This window comes from Meleagris gallopavo, chromosome 7, assembly GCF_905368555.1.
Source record: "Meleagris gallopavo chromosome 7, MGAL_WU_HG_1.1, whole genome shotgun sequence".
Lineage (NCBI taxonomy): Eukaryota > Metazoa > Chordata > Aves > Galliformes > Phasianidae > Meleagris > Meleagris gallopavo.
Genome location: NC_139410.1, coordinates 11,448,164 through 11,467,077, shown reverse-complemented (window position 1 = coordinate 11,467,077; position 18,914 = coordinate 11,448,164). Strand labels below are relative to the sequence as shown.

Genomic DNA, 18,914 nt, shown 5'->3' with positions numbered 1-18,914 from the left:
CGTGTAGCCCTATGCCCTTTTTATTGTACAAACCACAATCCCAGAGGACCACATGTTACTACTGTTCAGCTCTAGTGCTGCACAGCCTTTGAGGGGAGAAAAGCAATCCTTTCTCCTTGGTGACACAATGTACCTGCAGAGCACTGATTACAGGAAAAAGTAGCTTTGCCCAGGACTATCGGCTGACAGGGATGTGTTGTTTTCTCTCTGCATGCCTGACAGAGGCACATCTGTAAAACATTACCAAGTATAGCAAAGTTGCAGGACACTAAAATGCAACCTTATAATGGGAATGGTCAGGCAGTCAGTAATCCACATTGCTATTGGCCAACATACTAGTATGTGTATTACTGTGTTCACATTACCTCAGTTATACTGGACAGAATATACACTAACAAGCCAGTATGAATGATATGGGGCAAATTGAAGAGTTTTAATTTCAAGAATCACAGAAGGATGGATATTAACATTTCCAGACTTTTCTACAGGTTGCAAATTTACTGTTTAGAACTCAATTTACCAGAAGCCAGCCTTCCTTGAGACCTTCTGGCACAGACAGTTCACTTCTATGATTCTTCCTGCTATGCTTGCCTGTTTGCACAGGCTGGAACCTACCTGAACCAAACTGCAGAACTTACTAGCATCTAAGCTAGGAAAACAGTTGGCATGAATTAAAGGAAAGCATTTCCACATGATTACCTCTTTTCCCTTCACAAAAGCATGAAAAACACAAATAGGGAAACTGCAGGGAGATAAGAAGAAAAAAAGCTTATCTGAGAACTGAACTGCTGCTTGGTTATGACAGAAGATACATGCCTAACCACCAAGTCCTTTGAAAGCTTTTGCTGCATCCAAGGGAATTTTCCTTATCCATGTGCGTTCAGGCATTAAGTGCATTGTTGTTTTTCAACACGTTAAGAGAAAACAATTCAAGAGATTTCTATTGCTTCTGCTTTTTTCATGTCCTGTCTTGCCAAAAACGAGACAAGAATCATTTACAAAACTTACTTAATTGATGCAAGATAGTACTCAGCTGAGCAGGATTTCATGAAACACAGAAGAGAAACATGTCCAATTACATTATATCACCATAAAAGTCTATGTCCTAAAGTATGTGCTGCTGGTTGTTTTCCTTCGACAGGTATGACAGATACCAGAAACCTCTTTGAGAGGGAAAAAAGAGGAAAAAAAGGCACTAGAAAGGCATGAGAAAGAATGTAGGTTTTCAAATACTTCATTCAGTTTCCTTCCATTTAGTAAAATGCTAGGCACACTTTAGTCTGTCTGCAATATTAAGTCCTTGAAGACTAAAGTCCTGTTTCAGGTCTGACTATCAAATGTGGCGCATGCTTAATCCACTCACCTCCTCTGTGGGGTGTGCTATTAGTCCTTCGGGGAACAAGGCACCCACTCCAGCAGCTCTACTTTCAGACATCACTGCACTACCTGCGAGGGCCATGGCTCTGGCTTTAGGAGAAGATCTGTTGCTAAGATTCACTTTGGAATGTTGCCACATGGCTTTATATGGGCACAGTGGCCAATTATCAGAAGTGAAATGCTGACTAATTAAGTGTTCTTATTTAAAATTGACCCCAAAGGAAATTACTGCTACCAAGATCACCTCAAGGAAGTGAGACAATATCTCTGCCTTTGCCAAATCAGCACATTTAATCAATACGCTGCTAAGGAATCATGCCGTTTCATTACCAATATGAAGTGCCTTTCAGACCATACAGAAAAAAGCAACATCGAACCTTGCTCCTGAATGACAGAAGGAGATGTGGAGGTAAAAGTGCAGGCAATATGCAGCCCACCTCAGAAAAGCACTGTTTAGTCAACATGGACATAGAGCAAGGACAAAAATAAAAGCATGTTTATGCAGAATTGAACAGAACAGGGAAAAAATTCAAGATGTTTCCCAAAAGTAACAACAGATATGTGTTAACTTAATCCTATACATGGACGAAGTCGAGCTGAGGAGATCCAGCTGGTGATCTCAGCTCAGTTTTGACACTGCTACTGTGGTACATAATGACTCCTTGACCTTCTCTCCCTGTTTCAGTTCCCCCCCCAATAGTTGGAGATGCTGTCATGTTTTCCAAACTAAGGAATGGTTTTCCTTTCTTAAATTCATCTCTGAGTGTTTTGGCACAGAAACTGACGAAGTACAGACCGGCATAGAATTTGGTTGTGATCCCAAGCCACCTTACACATGTATAGACAAAATGCAAAGCAATTTCTCACTGTAAGAGTTGCAGTATGTTAGATTTTCAATGAAAACTTAAGCTTGGAAGTCCTATTTTCATTTCTCCCCTCAGCTGCTTACACTTAAACCATAGGAAACAGAGCACAGACATAGTTTTCACCTCCCAAGCTTAGAATCCAAACCGGTTTTAACTTCTTGGCAGTATCACTGACACCTTGATATGAATTTTTCTTACCTTACCATCTACCTGTTCCATATGAAGACTCCTTATAATGCCTTAAGCCTAGCAAGTTTAGTCCTTGGCAAAGGCATAAAAAAATAATTCTTAAATATTTATTCCTAGCTTCTAGGAAAGGGAGGGATTGGATTTTCTTGTTTCCACATATCAGAGCTTTGTAGCTCTGAGAAATCTTGCAATTTGTGGTTCAAGACTATCATTTTCCTGATGGCAGGCTCTGGCTACCTTTTAATAATCTTCACTTCTGTCAAATTTTCTTCCTCAAGAGAGCTGCTTTTCCTCTAATAGGGCATTTACTGGTTATTTTTTTTCTTTTCAAATAGCCCATAATAATAATATTCGCAGACACAAAACATCAAACAGCCTCTCCTAACAGTGGCTGCTAGGTTTGAAGTTCTAGTATAATCTGGTTTCCTTATGAGTTCATCGTTGTTTCAGCACATGCCCTCTCTTACTGCAAAACAACACTGCTAATATGTTTGTAGGCATAATACTTGGAGGCACATAATCAGTTCCGACTATACAGTAACCAACCACTAAGGCAGCAGCAATAACAGATCACTGAAGTTTTAGAAAAACAGCTTGTGTTGCAAGTAAACAACAACAGAATTTTCTCTTCGTGTTATTTTCAAGTGTCTAGTCCAAACAAGTGCTACAGCAATGTCCTGGCATTCTGGAAATGTTTGTGCCATGAGATGGGACAAACTGGACTTCTGCAAGCACCATCTTCAGGTTATGCCTGTTTCCAGCAAGCATTTCAACAGTTTTAGTATCCATCACTAAGCATTACCAACCTGTAGCCTCAATCGGTTATTCTGACTCTCCCTGTCTCTTGAACAACTAGATGAGCAATGATGGAAAAGACACCATTAAGAAGAGGAGAACAGCTGCTCCTTTGGAGAAGCAGCATAAGTCTGGCTAAGGAAACTGAGATAAAAATATCTGTCTTCTTGAGAGTACATGGACTTCCCAGGCTAGGGTCATTCTGGCAAGTGAGTCAAAGCAGATATTATCTGTAATAAAATGTCTGCATTTAGACAGAAACAGCAATTCAGTTCACTCACTAGTAAATCAACTTACAGGGAGATTACCTTGTACTTGGAAGTATCCCAGTTATGAACCAGTCTTGCAGGGATGAGGAAGCTGTCATCCACATGGCAGGTACAGCAGTAATACCATCCACTGTAGCTACACACCTTGGCTTTGCCATTGGACAAGCCTATGGAGCGCTGACAGCCTGGAGGAGAGAGGAAAAGACTGGGTTTGTACACTATGCCAGAAGTGCAGACTCAGGACACAGTAAGGAAAGTAGTTATTCCTTCTTCTGAGGTCATTTAAACAAAAAATAAACAACACCAACAAACCTCCACATAACAGCAAGCAAACAGGAATTCCACAATCACCATCTTTTCCCTTAGAAACGGAGATACAAGTATATCCTTTGTCTAGTGCTGAAAAAAACTTTCACTAACTTGAACGCGTAGAACATAGTTCAGAGAGCAAAGAGTACAGCCTCCTAGAAAGTTGGTTGATGCCCACGTCCGACAGTGGACAAGACGCATCTAATGCCTTCATTAATACAGTTTATCTTTTGGTTAGCCTCAAGCAGTCCAGCAGTTCAAACAGATGATCTTTTAATGTCCTTCCAACTATTCTATTCCATTCTGCCACTTCATACTTCCCTCAGCACGAAGCAAGCACTTGCCTATTCTTTTCTTTTTTAACAAATGCAGTTTCCAGACTAGCCATTCATAAGAGTTCCTGTGCAGCCCTGCTCTATAATGTCACTAAGGATAAAGTCAGCAGGCATACTTGGTGGTAAGCTTAGTATCAGTACTCTGTAGTACACATAGAACTTTTTGTTTTTAAATTGCCTTAGCACACGAAAGTGAAGGTTTTAAACAACTGAAGAGACACGAAGTAACCAGTCCTGTCCATTTGATTAGATATTCATCTATTAACTCTGGAAGATGCTCACAGAAGGTACTTACACTGTTACTAAGGAGCCCCGTGTTTTTAAAAGCAGAGCAGAGGTAAATCCTGCTCTTCTGTAAAAGAAACAAAAATACCACCCATCTTCTGCTCAAGAGCAAGATGACGAACTATACAAAAGACAGCGTTTCTTTCCCCTTCCCAAGTTAAATAGCAGCAAGTCCTCAGAGTGTATGTTTGTGTCAGCAGTATTTCAGTAGAGTATCTCTCTTAAGTACCAGCATGGTAAAAAAGTGGTGAAAGGTCTAAATCTTTCTCCTTGTAAGTTGCTTCTAGATACTTCTTTTATCATGAAAAAGCACGGAAGCATGAATCTTGATACCTCAATGGACACCAGCTGTAACATTCATTACATACAGCAATCCCCTCACACTGGGGGAAACAAGCTGCTAAATAAGACACTGGGTTTTTCTAGCTCAATGTGTTTGGACTAGGTGATGCAGTACAAGCAGTACAACTACAACTGAATGAGACTGCTGTCTCCCAGCTCAGTACCATCAAAACTTCTATAAATGGTCCCCACTAGCCAACATTTACTTTCTAGGGAATGAGGATGGGACAATACACACTAATTTCATTCCCGGCCACTCCAGAAGCTGCTGTCTTAGTCTTAGCAATCTAGCTCCCATTAGTTAGGCTAAAGGTAACAGTATGCTAAACTCTAATTTCTTAGATTTGAATTGTCACCATCCCAAGCTAAAATATCTTTAGATGAGAAGGCACTATTTAGACATTCTTTCCTGCCATCTCCTAGAGCCAGAAACTTATTCCAGTCTATGAACATCTTCCTGGGGAAATGAATGATGAAGCACAGAAGTACATTCTTCTCCTGCTCTCAGAGGACTACATCCAGCCCAGAAGAACTGAAAGGCTCTGCAGTAAAAAGGGTCTTGGTAAGCAAACCCTGAAACTTCAGGGTTTGCTTCCTTCCGGAAGGGTAGCTTTATAAAAAGAAGTTTATACCCAAGCAGCCAATTCTCCTTTTTTTCCAGTATTTCTCTGCACCCATGCTTGTTCCCTTGTTTCTCAGAAACATATTTTTACATGGAATATTTCCCTATCTTCCTCATACCCTCAAGTCAACCATATTCTGCAAAGCTACACAACAATTGTATTTGGATATTTTTTTATGAGAATGCACCACTGACACCTACCTTACGTTTTCCCTTAGCTTACAATCCTTGCTGCTGGAAAATCACCGTTCTTACCATTCTTATCTGTTGTGATTCATAATGATGGCTATTTCTACAATCCTTTCAAATCAAGTTATCAAAGCACTGATTTTCTTTGATGTTATGCAGTTCAAAGCGATGTAGAGTGTGACAAACATATTTCTATAGCATAGACCATTTATGCTACTTTGTTTTTTTAAGATGAGGGGGGAAAAAAAGAGAAAGAGGAAAAAAAAAAAAGGAGGAGAAAAGAATAGGAGAGGGCTTAATGCTCTTGGAAATTCTGCACCTAGCCATTCAGGTACATAAACTTGTAATCATGTTTACCAAAAGCAAAGCTAGTACAGATTCCTGGGCTTACACTCTTCAGCATTCCTCCCCACAAGATGGTCAGACGTAGCCAACCATCCCACAGATTGGTAACACAACTCCTCAGGTAAACCTGTTTGCTGAGAAGGAACCTTTTACATTTGCAGAAAAAAAATACTTGCCTACAAAAAGAGAAAACAGCTTCCACATGTTGGGGGAAAAAGCAGCACTACTTTCACCAATTCCCTCTCAACTATCCCTAATGCTCATACAGAATAACATCCATGAAACTTCTGTACAAAGGTCTTGCAAATCACAAGTCAAGAATAAGAATACTCCAACTTCTATTATTATCCCCAAAATCACCCCTACCTAAAAGATGTTACAGAGCAAGCTACAAATGGGAGAAGCGTGGCTATCGTACACTGAGGTAAGGAATGATGCTAAACCTTTTACTGCCAAAAATATGACAAAACTACACTAGAATCAAGCAGAGAAAAGAGGGGGTTCGAAAAAAATAGCAGCAAGGAAGTGCTGCTGGGTACAGATGAATCTCTCTTAATAATACCTCTGTGAGCAGAGTAGAAGTATCAACATGAAGAAGCTCATCTCCAAATGCTAAGACTTTAGGAAGAAAGAATTACAAGAAAAAAAGGTAAAAGAAAATAGTTATCACAAATCTCTGTTCTTGACATAAGGCGATGGTGAGAGGTATAGCACGGAGGACAAATTCAAGACACTACAATAACCTCCCATTCTGCAAAGTGTAGAAAACACCACTTCTGCCACGTTTAGGGTATCATAAAGCTCTTACAGTCATGGCTGATACACACAGCTATTCTTTATTCCTGTTCTTCAACCATTTAGCAAGAAAATGCTGGAGCAAGTGACAATGGGAAACAAGGAAAGAGGAAGACCAAACTCAAAATAAACACATAACTGTTTTCTTTATTCAATAAACTTATTTACTCGGTATCAGGAAAAGCAACTCCCTCGTGACTGTGTACCATAATTAAATCTGTGACAGATTAGCTTAGAAGCTAATTCATTTAGAAACAACATACAATATGAAGAAGAAAAATGACCCCCAAACTTCAAAAGGCTTTTAGCTTGATAAAGGCATAAAACAGACTAAGCAGAAGGTGCACAGCAACAAATTTTCAGTGTTAGATCAGACATAAAACACTGTTCTACCTTCTCAGCAAAAACTGGGAAAGTGAGAATTACACTTTAGTTGCTGACCTTACGTTTCTGTGCTCTCTACAGTGGAAAAACTCAAACTCACGAGGAAGACAGACTAACAATCCAGCTCTTCATTCTTGAGCTATAATCTACATCAGTTACTCCAGAAATTAGGAAGGGTTTGTTAGTCCCCAATTCCCGACTTAGTTGTTTGTTTTTTAACAGACTCCAAAGGATGGACCAACTCTCCTGAATCTACAGAAACCTCAACTACTGACTGGAGCCTTAAACTATGCCCTAAATTAACAGCTTTCCCATCCTGACTAGTGCCAGTAAAAATGAAACACACAGCCCAAGATAACTTGGCCACCCACCCCAGGCAGTCTTGCTGGTTGCAGGCCCCAGCCTAGGCTGTGCAGATGGGTCAGGAAGCACCCTCCCCTTCCTGCTGCCAACAGCTCATGCGCACACAGCAGAGATGAGTCATCCTCTAAGCACCCAGGCTTTCTTCCAGTCAGCAAAGCTTGGTTTAATGTAGTCATCCAATATTTAGACTGTCAGGGCTAGGTATAGTAAACAACATCCTTTATGTCAGTCATACTGAACACACAGATCTATCACCCTCTCCAAGAAGATCAACAACGAAAAAATAACCATGAGTGAAAAAAAGCCAGGTGACAGCACATACAGACTTCATCAATAAATTAGGAGCAAAAAAAAAACCCAAAAAACTAGCTACGCATCAAACGGCTGCAATAAAGCTTTACTTTTGGAAACTGACTTTTTATTTGCTTGGATTTCTCCACTTCAATTTTACCAGAATATAAGTTATTTTACCCTACGTGTCAAATGCTGAGAAGGGCCAAGATGCCAAAATTTCCCAAAGAACTTGCTCCAAAGGAATTAAAAACAGCAATGAAGACATGCTTCACGTGCAGTTATGGTTTGTGAATCCTTTAACAGATGGCCAGTCTGCATTCTCCCCAGTGTTTTTAAAAATTCCTTTCTTCTCATTTGCAGGACCACAGCACTGATGAAGAATAGGACACACCTCAACTAATTTGCTATTCTTTCCCCATGCCCTTACAGGGTTATTCTCTGCAATATGTGGTGCTTTGCTGAGATTCCAAAGCTCTCCCAGACAGAAATGGATAGGATTTTCCAGGGAATGACATAGTGGCAGACCTTGGTAGTTCACCAGCTCTTTAGACAGGGGAGGGGAATGGATGCATTCTCTGGGCCAGCTCTTGGAAGTCCACCAGCCACGAGTAAACTGAGGATTTAATGTAATTAGTAATAGTATTCCCAGTCCTACAGAGGATGAGTTCATGCAGTGCATAGTTTATGCACTGGGAAGGCAGATGAGAATACAGCCAAGAGCAGGTGAGCTGTTTGTACGATAAGAGCAGATGCTGGTGCCAACGTCCACATCTGTGGCCAGGTCACTTCACACACAAAGCCTCTGTTTAATTCAGTTTTCATTCCTGCTCTACAATTAGTTTGAACACCGCTTAATTCTGCACTATTCACTCATTTACTTACACTGAAGGCCCTCCAGTTTGCCGAGTTCCATTTACTTAATAAAGTGGCTAATAATATACGTTGAGATAATCAGCCCTGTTTCCATTCAAATACACAGCTGGATTTGTATCTCCTTCTAACTCTAATGAAGAGCAACTGTGAATTAAGTGTGGCTAAACATTCTTCGCCAATGTTAGCTGAATTTCTTCTTGGTTGCACATCACTGGCACAGTGCTACCTTGGGAATATTGCTCAGATTTACGCATCATAGGTATAAACCCATGTATAAGCCCACTGCAGAAGGACAGGTGAAGAACCTGAAACCCTCCCAGCAGCTAGCATATGGTTCATCCTCTAACCTCTTACATTTCTTCTGTTCTCATACAAACATAGCAGTTCTGCCGATAATACACTGCACTAACATATGAGCTGAGTTACTTGATTTAAAAGATGCTAACCCAGCAAATGAAACAGGTTCTTGTGACATGATACCTATTCTCCATAGAAGAATTTGGGGATTTTGAGTTTTCAGGGCTGAAAACATTTCCATTTTCCAGGTGTAGCTTTGTCTATCCTGACACAGATGAGATTTGGACATTTAGACTTCCTGGTCTTGATATTCTTTTGTTTAAACTTTGTTAATTAATTCACTGAGACATACACCCTGACTGGCTTCACTGGATAAATGGACCAAAAAAAATAGTCGAGAGTACCTAGGGGCCAGCAGAATTAATTCTTGGGATTCACAAGCCTAGAGGAAACAAGGCATTGTCAAGGAGAAGAATAGAACCTATGCAAGGAGTAGACGTGTTTATTCAGCAAAACTGAGCTCATTCTCCCAACACCATGGAAAACAAAAATAACAACAACACGTTTTAGATTGGAGGGGAAAAAAAAAAAAAAAAAACAACACCTCTGCAACAACAACTTGCTAAAAACCTGAAGAGTTCTTGGAAACTCTTGGAAAGATTACAATTATAGGGTGACCTATCCCAGCACAAGGAGCAAAGGTTCACTTTAAACTTTCCAGGGGAAATACATAGATTTTCAGCCAAGACCTGTGTAACAGCTGTTCTGCCTCCAGGGCTGATGCAAAGTAGTAAAATAGCAGCAGAGGATTGCAAAATGCACATAGGGGTACAGGACAGACACTGAACTGGCCATGTACTCAACTGAACTACCTTTCCAAGCAATAGCAGGCCAATCTCAAAATCCAAAGGAGAAAATCTTGATCTGTGAAGGCACCAAACAAATGGCAGGCAGGTGAAGGACTTAACTGCTATGAGATTACACGAAGCTAATGCTTTCATTGCCATTTCCCCACAGTCAAGCTTTCTTAAACTGAAAAGCTCATTTACTTTACTGCTGAAAAAGCAGTCTTATGTGAGCATAACTGATCACTGAAAAGAGATTTAATCAACTCAAACAAACAAAAGAGACACCATGCAATGTCTTCTAATACGAGCCAATGATCTGTCACATGATCAAAGAGCCTGTGGACCAGCAACCTCATGTTTTGAAACATGCAGGTGCAGAGCAGATGAAGCACTGCCTGCTCAACAAATTTAAGTTACCCTAGGATAGAAACCTTTTCTCCGCACCAATTATTTTTGGGAACTAAAAGAGTGACAAGAGGGCTGACACCTTTCCAAAGGACTTTCTGGTATTTCACTTCTGTGCTATGTTTGCTGAGATTTGTCCCCTGCTATTTGTATTTCTGTTACTCGCTGCTATCAAATAGGTGCTGGGTGTGATAACAGTTCACTAAGCCATAGCTAAATTCAAGGAAGGATCACCTTTGCTTTTCAACTACCTGGCTTTTTAGAAAGTTGAACTAAGTCAACAAGACATACAGCTAATCTACTTTATTTTTAATTATACTTGCTGCCTCACAATCTATTAGGAACACACTTTATTTTTGACTGAGTTAACTTTTACCAGAGTTTGAGCTGGTTTTAGACCAAGGAAGTGAGCAAGAGCAGAGGCTACATGAGCTGGGCACATTGCACTGGGCTCTCTCCATCTACACACAGGATCACAGCACTAGAGGCAGACTGACTCCTTGAAAGCCAGCAGCTTTCCACCTGTTGCTCCATTTGACAGGGCTGCAGGCTCAGGAAATAGCCCATTTACTAACACTGGCTACTCTGCTCCCAGCAATCAGTTCAGCCAGCCAAGTCAGCGGTGCCATAATAGCAATATTTTTTTCTTCTTGCAAGTGACAATTCAAAGAGAAAGCAGAGAAGACAGGAGGTACTCCACAACAGGTATGAGGAAAGCCACACAGTGAAACAAAAGGATGTATAATACATTTTGCAGAAAGCAGAAACTCCTACATCCATTAGGACTTGTTGTCAAAGCAAAAAGTGCTCCTGGCAGACTGAACACTGAAAAAAAAACGTTTGTTTTAATGAAATGATAGGGAGAGAAAAAAATGATAAAAAAATTTTTAAAAAGTGAAAAGAAAGAAAAACATTTAAAAAACAGGAGGCATGCAAAAAACAGGAGTCAGGGCTAAAGGCTATTTGCCTTCCTCATCTACAGAAAAGTGAAGGCACAAGACAAGGAAATAGCAAATGGCAAGGGCTGCTGGGGAATTCTGCTCCTGACAGACCTCCAGAAGGGGTTCTCCAAGTCAGACAGCTAGCTGCCCTTCCCCAGTAGCCCATAGACAACCCAACAGGGAGAAAGGAGTGTCACTGGAGTGCCTACACCTGGCTACCACTACTGGCAAGATGCTGCACCTGCCAAGCACGTTCTGATGGGAGCCACTTCAAATTTGTAATATGAACAGTTTAGAATTTCTCTTGAATTCAGGTAAAATAAATAAGTAAAAAGTAAAAACTGATTGATCACCCTAACATGTCTCATTACTTTATTAAAAAAATAAATAAATCAAGTCATAAACCCTAATGTTTACAAGCTTGCACATGCAACCAGCTTTCACTTCATACTCACTTGAGGACAAGAGGTCTCACCTGAAATGCGACTCTAGCTCAGAGCCCCAGACACTATCCATGGGAACACTGGTACACCCTACGCAATAGCAAAACGACAGGAGCAGCTATGTCGATATATGAAGGACGGAGGAGGGTGCCATTCTAGTGCCAATAGTTTCTAGCTAATTCAGTTTTCTAAATGCATTGCCATTCAAAGTCAGAAATACAACCAGCGGCAGCAAAGGAAAAAGAGTTTATAAAAGCATGCCTCTCCACATTATCAATAGCCTGATAGGGCATTATTTCTTATAATTTCAAATGATGAACTGCCTTCCACAACAGAAAGCTAAAAGTGCTGGGAAAAGATTTTGTATCTGCTGACCAAGAAAAAGACTTTTTCTTCACCTTCTGACTCCAGTGTATTAACAGTTTGTCCCCCTGTCCACGACTACATCTGATGCTACTGTCCAGGCTTATATCACGAGTTGAAAAATGCCAGTCAGACTCCAAGATAAACCTGTCAATAGAGAAGTGCAGACATTCTTCCCTACCTGCTTGTAAACGTCAGCTGTTTGTCTGGAAGCAGTCCCTTGAAAAGCCTTTACTAAAGGAGAAAGGAAAAGGGAGATACAGAGGGCAATTCAAACAAACAAACAAAAAAACTGGAAGAAAAAAAAAAAAAAACGGGGAGGGGAACCTCACAAAGACTGCAACGAGGAGAAAAAAAAAAACCACAAAAACACAACCTCTCTCCGTCAGGTCCTCCCAACAACCTTCTTTATCAGCGGTTCATTGTCAATCAATTAGCCAAGGCAGCGGGGGTCCGTTAGAAGGGGGGTAGCCTGAGAGACAATGGTCTGCCCTGTTGTATTACTATTTAATCACTTTTCCTAAATAAATAAAGCAGCCCTGAGGTGCTGTCATGTCAAGGGAATTTATTAAAAAAAAAAAAAAAAAAAAAAACACTTCATTTTTCATTGGTCATTACTTTTCCTTCCCTCCCACCCCTGCAAGACTAGAGAGGGTTATTACTGTAGCCTTAAGTTCCATCTTTGTATTGCTTGCCTTTGATTCCCACTCGGACCTTGCCACTTTCTGGCACTAATTTGTCAGGCCGAACAAAGGAGGGATTTGTACCTCCTGTAAGGTCTCAATTAGGAAAGGCTTCTGCTGTATTATGTGCCATTGGGACAGGACACAAAGACGGTAATTACAGGAATTTGCACTAAATGGCTGAAGAATTCACAGCAAAACTTTTCTTTCTCCCCCTCCTTATCCTTTTCCAAGCTTACCCCTCCCTGTAGCCCCGGGGAAAACTCTCAATGCCTGCAAGATGTAATTACCAACAGCAGGCCCCTTACTTTAAACAGCAGCCCACTGCAGGGAACAGCACAAACTGCCTGCAGGAAGCAAGGTATAAGGAGGGAGCCTTAGCGTCTCCAAAGTCTCCTCAGCACAACTTTTCCGAGCCAGACAAGATTTCTCAGTTTCTCTCAGTTATAATTAAAATCATTTGTTTCTTTGTGCTGTGTTAACAGCCAGAAGCACCAGCTGACTTTTACAAACCAGCTCGGAGAGTCTCAGGGCAAAGGGTATGCTCCCACAGTAAATGCTATGTACCCAAGGATGGGGGGGGGATACAGATAGTCCCAGTGGTATCATCCAAAATCCAGGAGGCGGCATGCTTCGTACAGCCTCTTCACAATTCAAACTTCTTTGAGCAAGAGAGAACTGAAAGGAGCCCACAGGAGCACTGGGAAAGTCTCACATGTATCAGGAAAAGACACAACGTGACTGCCGCTGTCAGAATACTTCATCTTTGTGGGGAACACAAATGAGTTCAGACTAAGTGTCCCATGTTTGGTAGAGGAAATCCACTCCTTCCTAGTCGAGAATCTCTTCCCATTCAACATAACGCAACACTAAAAGCTATCTCACATTGCAGACACATTTTGTTGCCATTTCAGGACCTGTTCCTGCTGGAAACACCACCTTGAAATTCTCCTGGATCTCAGCCAGAGGATGAAGAAAAATTGTTAGATATTCCTCCACCAAGTTTGAAATGAAAAGAAATAAGAAGGAATAGAGCTTGAATACAGTGTGGGATGTTATCTTAAAATGAGACTGTTAATTCTTCTGACTTCCTGACTTTCACAAAGTCTGTCTGCTAGATACCTCACCAGGTTGACTCCATCTTGGGGATACCTGTTTGACTACGCCCAGAGTCTTCCGAAAGCTGTCATTCTCACAATTTCCTTAAAGATAAGATACCTCTGTTGCCCCTGTTTTAGAGGGGGCAGATGTTTGCTTACACTCTTAGGTACCCAGTGGCATGCAGTTAATCAGAGCTGTTGTGGTTCTCGGGCACATTCAATTGAGTTTGGCACCTAATTAGTCCCAGAAAAACAAGACATGAAGGTAGAGTTCATAGCCAAGAACAGAACTGAATTCAAGCCAAAATCTCAACAACATGACCAAACTAATAACTGCCATGAGGCAAACCTTTATGATACTCCAGCAACCAAAGAAGTGTCATGCACCATGGAGAGGTGAGCAGGAGGCATATCTATCTGTAGGCGATCACCACAGAGAGACAAAGCCAGCTTCATTTACACCCAGCACTGCAGGCAACAAGTGTTTCTGGGGGCTCAGGTCTCCTCTGGCAGGGATTCAGGCCAGCCAGCTGCCCTGCACAGACCCTAGAAAGCCACATATGATTCTAGAGCAACAGAAGACCCTCAAACCAGAGTTCCCCATCCCAGGGGGAATGCAGCACCCTAGTAGCTTCCACAACAAATGATGAAAACCCACTGAAAAGCTGCTATTGATGAAGCTGGCAATTTTAAATGAATATAACTAAAGCCAGCCTACAAACCGCAATTTTGGCACAAGGTTCCAAGTTTGCTCCACAATGCTGCCTTTACTAAAGTAAAAAAATGCATTCATATGGGTCCCCTCTATTTTTACCTCATTCCCAATCAAGATAAAAATCACACTCCTGCCTAGGACAAGAGTCACATTTCAAATGAACCGAGATTCACAATTAGATGCAGAACCTGAAGGTCATGTTTTCATCTCTGCTTCAAGGGAAGTGAAGAGCAGATAACCTCAGTGCTAGAACCTCAGTGCTAGAACCTCAGTGCTAGAACCTCAGTGCTAGAACACGTGTCACCAAACAATGGTACGTCAGTGAAGTATACACACGGCTTTAAGGAGTCTTCTCAGAAAGCTCAATACAAAGTGAGTTCCAAAAACAACTTTGAGGAGAGTTATTAATAAAAAGACAAGTCCTTGATGTTGGAAACCAGTCTTGTAACCAGAATTCAGGTTCTTTTGATTCTGGACCACTGTCCACTGTCCTTTAAGAACAACTCATCTGCCTAGTAAGGAAGCCCTGGCCCATGTAGCATATGCTATGTGTGCACAATCTAATGCTTCAGAACTGTGCATCAAATGGTGGAGAGTCCTTGCATATCTTATAAGTTTTTCTCCACATTTTAGAGAGCAAAGAAAGATTAATACACCAAAGTGCCTATGACTGTAGTGAAAGGTAGAAAGCTGTATGCGGCTAAAACAAGCGTAAGCTCTTCCAGGTAATTTTTCATTTGTTTCTGTAGAGGAGGAATGGGTGCAAAAACTGATGTCTAGTTGCTTACCTGCACACTTGAAGCTCTGAACTGTGAGCCCTCTCTCTAGAGACAGCGTGGTCAGGATGCTGAGGAAGCTGGTTGTCACAGACTGGCGCTTGCTCTTCCTGAAATCATTTCCGAAGGGTCGATCTCCAGGTTTGTTTCGAAGTGTGACCTGTGGGTTCTGACCTAGACTTCTAGTGGCATTGGCTGCTGTTTTCAGTGCTTCCATCCACTCCTGAGCCCTCTGACGGGTCTCTGCACGCAGGCGAAGAACATCTTGAGGAAAAATGACCTGAAAGCAAGAGTCACAGCCATCTTGAGTATCCGTCTGAACCGACAGGCAAACATCAACATTGTAGCTCAGCAGAGGGTCTTCATCAAGCCTACCAGGTTGGAATGCCATTAGATAAGATTTATTTAAGACAAAAGTAAACGCCTTCCAGTTATTTTGGACAGTTAACCTATAAAGAGTCCCCGATTTGAGAATATTTTGGTATTCTTTAGTATTTTCAGTCAAGTTCATAGACAGCAAAAGTTCCATGGGCTTCTCTACCAATCCATTAGTTTGAGAAAGGTCACTGCTATTGTCAGTCTCTGGCACATCCTCCACTTGCTCTGGCTGTCTTGTGAAAGTAGGCACAGAAGCACGCATCACTTCCCAGAGCTTCCGCCCCCAGTCCAAAGCCTCCCATGATGACTCTGCCTTCAGCTGCAGCTGAGAGTTGTCCGACAGGACAGCCTCCACCACCTTGGCTTCAATGCTACCAGTAACAGTGACCCTTTGAAAATGCACAAGCGGATACATGGTGGGAAGAGTCTGGTTGCCACTGCTGTCCAGGCAATACAGGTACAGTTTGTATGGGGAGAGCTCAGCATAACAGGTTTGCCAGTAGCTGTCACTGTCTCTTCTAATTTCTAAGTAGCCCTTCTTCAGAATATTTGGGAACGTTGGTTCATGTTCTAGAAGAAACAAAATGAGAACATTAATTCATTTTAAATAACATCTCACTTCGCTCAGTCATACTGGCTTACACTTTTTTACTGATCAGGCATGATGTATTCAGAGGCTAAGACCATGGAAATAGTCTTTACCCAATATGCTATGATTATAAAACACAACCTTACTCAGAGATGCCAAAGCACTTTACAGAGAGGGGCAGGGAAACAGGGACAGAGAAAACAAGCACTTTTTCAGCAACAATCCAGCAGAAGTGACAGAGCAATGAAACAGTGCAAGCCTCCCAGAACCTAGTCCAGAAGAGTACAGTATTGTAAGGAGAACATACAAGTGGCAATGGCAACACAAAGGTGCTAAACACAGATGATGTCATCTAGATATACTTCACAGTGAATATATCACCAGCTTTGATATTTGGCCCACCAAATATCATGTGACAGACCCGGGTTGAACTCAAGTGCGCTCTCACTTCCTCCCTGAAGAGGACAGAGGGATGAAAAAAAGGAAAAAGCTCATGAGCCGTAAAGACAAGGAGATTGCTTACCAATTACCACCACCAGCAGCTACTACTTAGTGAAAACTAGTTTAATTTATTGAGAATTAAAATACATCTGCACAGAAAAAAAAGAAAAAAGACGACGACGACAAAACAGCACCTCGGTACCCATCTTAATGGCCTCATTCCCAGGGGACAAACTTGCCCCAGCGAAGGATCTCCAGTCCCCCCGCCCTTCCCTCAGTAGCCCCCCAGGCGCCGCCCGCCTCGTGGAGCAGAACAGCTGTGCGACAGTTAGAGCCGTTGGAACCGGCCGCGCCCAGCAGGGGGCAGCCCGCACCTGCGCCAGATGAGCCGTGCTCCACCGCAGGCACTGCCAGCAGGTGCGAGCACTCCTCCCTCCTGGGATGGACGTGCCCACCTTTGCTGGTCCCGGGGTAAATCCAGTGGAGTTCGCTGCGACGCTCTAATGGCGAGTTTAACATCTGGCACGGCACAAGGCAGCCGTGAGGAGCAAAGTGTTGCCCTGTTGGACTCCGCCCTCCCTGTGATGGGACCTGTGATGGGTTTTGGCTCGCAACAGTCAGGAACTGCAGTAACACAGTTGCTCTTTCACCAGCAGTTCCCGTCCTCGGCCCCACAGCCTTTCAGAGGGATGGGGTAGGCAGCTGGAGGCAGGAAACATTTCCAGCATCACCACTGAACCAGCTACCGCTTGGGTCAACAGCCCACGCTCTAGTGCTAAAGTGTAAAACATGAGCTCCTCTGAGCATGCCTAGGATGTCTTCAATGCAGAGCAAAGTACCTGGGTATGACAGAGCTTGGAAGCAAAGAACTCAGGATGCGGCTATGTGTATGGTCCCGCATCCCCACCAGGCTTCCTAAGAGGGCTGGCTGGTATGCTGTCGGTGAAGCCCGTTGAAAAGCATTTATAGGATTAAGTAGACAAGTTTCAGTCAACCTTAATCAATATCCATGAGAATTAATTGTTTTGGGATACTTAATGTGTGTATGCAAACTGAGATAGGCAGTTAAAAGTGAGGGAAAGATGCTACCTCCCATCCACACAAACAAAATGGATGCTTAAGTTTTGCTTTGCCAACCTGGCCTCAGCTTCCCCATGTAGCCCATATACACAGAATGGAGACTGCACTTAACACCATGCTCAAAAAAGCACTCTTCAGTGTACCTGGAAAGATTTTCCAGCATATATGGCTAAAATCATAGCAATTGAAAAATCATTGTTCTGGCAGTAGGTATGAAAAAGCTGAAAATTAATAAATATAACTGTATATTGCAGACAAATAGGCTACTCGGAATATTTAAACTAAACATGAAAACTGAAAGCCCAGTCTGAAACTTAAAATGGTAGAGAAAAAGCATGCTCTCATAATCCCAAACGGATACACACGTGTGCATACACACACTAACAGAGAACCAATTTCGTTCACCATCCATCTCTGGCCCTGACATTCATTAGTATTTCTGCGCTAACTCAAAAGCCATTAATTTATCTGAAACCCACACTAATCCCTTTGTAGTGCAGATAATGGGCATCCATTCTAGAGTCATCTTCCCTGTCTATTAATCCAATCAGGGAGGCAGCACTTCTGCAGCTCCAGCTACGATCTCTCTCGCTTCCATCAAGTACAGATGACAGTTCAAGCTTCTCTGTAATAAGACAACTCATAACCTTCCCCCAGCCACCCCTCCTTCATCTGCACACACGTTTGCTCATCTTTTGTTGAGTTACAGAAAGGCTATCTCTCCCTCTCTGCCTTTCACAGAGGCACCCCTGCCTCCCTTCTTTACCCCACTCCCTCCTTCAAGCTCAGCTCCACTCTCTAAATGAGACAAAACCAGCAGCCAACTTGATTAACATTCAAATGTATCATATTGTTCAGGTCAGGGCAGTAGACGCTGACAGAGATGTGCTGAATCCACACACACCCCTTACAGCCCTCTGCTCCTATATCTCCACGTGCAGTGTGCCAGATAATGCCTTTCCACTCAGAGAGCAAATGTTCCCACCTCTCCATGCACCTTCAAAACGGAAACTATACCACTGCATCTCTTCCTCCTTACAGAAACAAGGAGAGTAAATTGAGGAAGTATTAAAAAGAAGTAGTAACAGTAAATGGTCCGTGCCTGGACCATTTGGAGTTACAGTTTCAAGTGATGAGGGGGAAGGAGGCAGAAGGAAGCAGAGAAACTCAGCAGCTAAGGACAGGACAATATGCTCTTCAGCATCTCTCCTCTCCTCTGGGGA

The 18,914-nt window shown here is 42.3% G+C and overlaps 1 protein-coding gene across 5 annotated transcripts in view; it reads right to left on the bottom strand.

Moving 5' to 3' along the window:
- PLEKHM3 (pleckstrin homology domain containing M3) overlaps nt 1-18,914 on the bottom strand; it is a 100,094-nt gene that overhangs the window by 65,891 nt on the left and 15,289 nt on the right. For all 5 annotated transcript variants that reach the window (XM_085228022.1, XM_085228017.1, XM_085228020.1 and 2 more), the window contains exons 3-4: nt 15,216-16,151; nt 3,536-3,681 (exon numbers count right to left, since the gene is read on the bottom strand). In XM_085228022.1, the coding sequence (XP_085084148.1) occupies nt 3,536-3,681; nt 15,216-16,151 (1,082 nt within the window). The remainder of the gene's footprint in view (nt 1-3,535; nt 3,682-15,215; nt 16,152-18,914) is intronic.